We start from the raw sequence: 2,120 nt of genomic DNA on the forward strand, positions 1-2,120 counted from the left end.
AAAATTATTATTGCAATTCCACCCCAAGTATATGGACGACATCCCATTGCCTCAACACTAACATAGCACATTATTTTTCTTAATTGAACAATTGGGCAATAAACTGATTTAAACAACAAAGTTGAGTTAGTAAAGGAAGATATGGCAGCTATTAAAAAAACATATCTTACATCTAGATCATACTTTTTAAAACAATCTTCACATAGTGCCCTATCATATGTCCTCTTTGTTTTATTTATTTTCCACATTAGCATGTTGCACCAAAGCTGGACATTGACAACAAATATGCCCCTCACTAAAATCTCTAAGGAGGAAATATTTATATTGGTAGACAATGTCATACTGGTTGGAAAACTACTGGTTTTTTGTTGAGTTAGAAGCTCTGTCAATGGAAGAAACAAATGTATAATGATTTGGTACCGGAAGAGACAACCGAAGCAATGAGCCCAATGAAGTTAAACACAGTTTCAAATAACTTCAGAGGTTTCTAGCAAGCAGTGAAAGATTTTATAGGTTCTGGAAAACAAATGCAAACCAAAACTCAATCATTCGGTTAGTTGATTGTGTGGTTCTGTTTTGGTTTTAGAAGTGTTCAAACCATCGTGAGGCAATCTTAATGTAAAAGACATGAAATATTATAGTTTGTGCGGAAATGTGCATAAGAATATTGTGTATTGTTGTTGTATTTGATTGTGGAGCATATGCACAGTAATCCCAGAATTTGTAATCGATAACTCAAGGAATAGTTATGATTTCTACATTTACCTGTTACAAAATGGTTGAGTTGATGTTTATTGATGCTTAATGCAGGCTAGCAAGCAGCCTGAGGACGCTCCCAAGAAGATAATCAGAGTTCAAAAGCGCTGTTGGAGATCCATACCACATTTGTCGAAGCCAGGAGAAACAACTTCGAACTTGATGAAACCAAACAGAAAATCCCCACAGCCTGAAATAGTGGATGCTAACAACATGCTATTGTATTCTCCCTAACTCATTCCTTAAATATAAATAGGTTTGTGCAAGCAAGGTAAACCGAATAGCTTGCATAGGCAACTCTAGTTTGCAAATCCAATGAAAATAGTTGATGATAAGTGAGATATCAAATGAAAAGCTTTTGATATGATAACAAAAAGAAGTAATTTAGATTGAGCTAATGACCACATGATAGTCTTAAGATGTGGAAGATAGATGGTAGGAAATCATTTTCATTCACTCTCTTCTGAATCATCACCACTACTGTCTTGTGAATCAATTTTCAAAGCCTTTACAGCATTGCTTGCTTTAAATCTTCAACAGCCTTGTCAAAAGTGCACCTCACATGCCTACACATCAACATCAGATTTTGACATGCATCTTTCAATACCTCTCTTGCTGGATCACTTGCAAATTTTCACATAGAACAACTAAAGGAACTTGAACCCAACCAAAGTACTTGAAAAAGAGTGTTATATTGAGTTTACCAGTGGTTTGAACTCTAATATTAACTCGAGCCTCTGAAGGATGAGGAATACTGTAGCCACAGAATGTAACCCTTGGGCTGCACAACATAAAAAGGATAGCTTCCACTTTCAATACAATCACTTAAAACAAAGAAAACCCAGCATGAATCAAAGCCAAAAACAGAGGTGAGTGAACTGACTCTTGATTCAAAGTGAATCTAACAGCGTTAGCTATGGTATGATCCTCATCAGTTAAAGAAAAAGTGGCAGCACTATTATCAGTGAAAGACCCGTGTTCCATTGTTTCCTTTAATCCAATTTCTAAATCTCCAAACCAAGAAACAAAACTATTAAAAGGATGAAATTGAATCTAATAATCATTGGGAAAACATATTTTTAAATAAAAAATAAGGTTGTATCTTCCTTACCGGTTCCAATGGACAGAACACAGTTTCACCGATGGAGAGGAACGGAAAACGTGAGAAGGAGGCTGCTTTCTGATCGATGTTCGAAGTCCAGTTGTGACGCCAAAGAGAGGTAAGGCAGAAAGGTAGAAGCGTGAATCGGTGGAGATAGAAAGGTAAGACAGAAAGGTGAGGAGAGTGGAGAAGAAAGGTAGAAGGAAGAAACAGAAGACAGTGGATTTTGGGCAAGACAGAAGCGTGAATCAGGAGGGTAAAA

At 36.5% G+C, this 2,120-nt stretch overlaps 1 protein-coding gene across 1 annotated transcript; it reads right to left on the minus strand.

The window, feature by feature from the left end:
- Nucleotides 1-959: 959 nt before the first annotated feature.
- LOC107911446 (DNA-directed RNA polymerases I and III subunit RPAC2) lies at nt 960-1,798 on the minus strand. Its single transcript, XM_016839267.2, has 3 exons — nt 1,640-1,798; nt 1,461-1,537; nt 960-1,380 (listed from the first exon to the last, which is right to left on the minus strand). The coding sequence occupies exons 1-3, from the start codon at nt 1,738-1,740 to the stop codon at nt 1,265-1,267; spliced, it is 294 nt and encodes a 97-aa protein (XP_016694756.2). The 5' UTR covers nt 1,741-1,798; the 3' UTR covers nt 960-1,264.
- Between the last annotated feature and the right edge of the window lie 322 nt (nt 1,799-2,120).

This window comes from Gossypium hirsutum, chromosome D11 (assembly GCF_007990345.1).
Source record: "Gossypium hirsutum isolate 1008001.06 chromosome D11, Gossypium_hirsutum_v2.1, whole genome shotgun sequence".
Taxonomy (NCBI): Eukaryota; Viridiplantae; Streptophyta; class Magnoliopsida; order Malvales; family Malvaceae; genus Gossypium; species Gossypium hirsutum.

Excerpts from the sequence above, each read along its gene's own strand:
- LOC107911446 (XM_016839267.2), bottom strand. The coding sequence starts at position 1,740 with ATGGAACACGGGTCTTTCACTGATAATAGTGCTGCCACTTTTTCTTTA. Across the intron at positions 1,538-1,639 it reads AGATTCACTTTGAATCAAGA|CCCAAGGGTTACATTCTGTG; the intron begins GTCAGTTCACTC and ends TATGTTGTGCAG. Across the intron at positions 1,381-1,460 it reads TATTAGAGTTCAAACCACTG|GTGATCCAGCAAGAGAGGTA; the intron begins GTAAACTCAATA and ends GAAAATTTGCAA.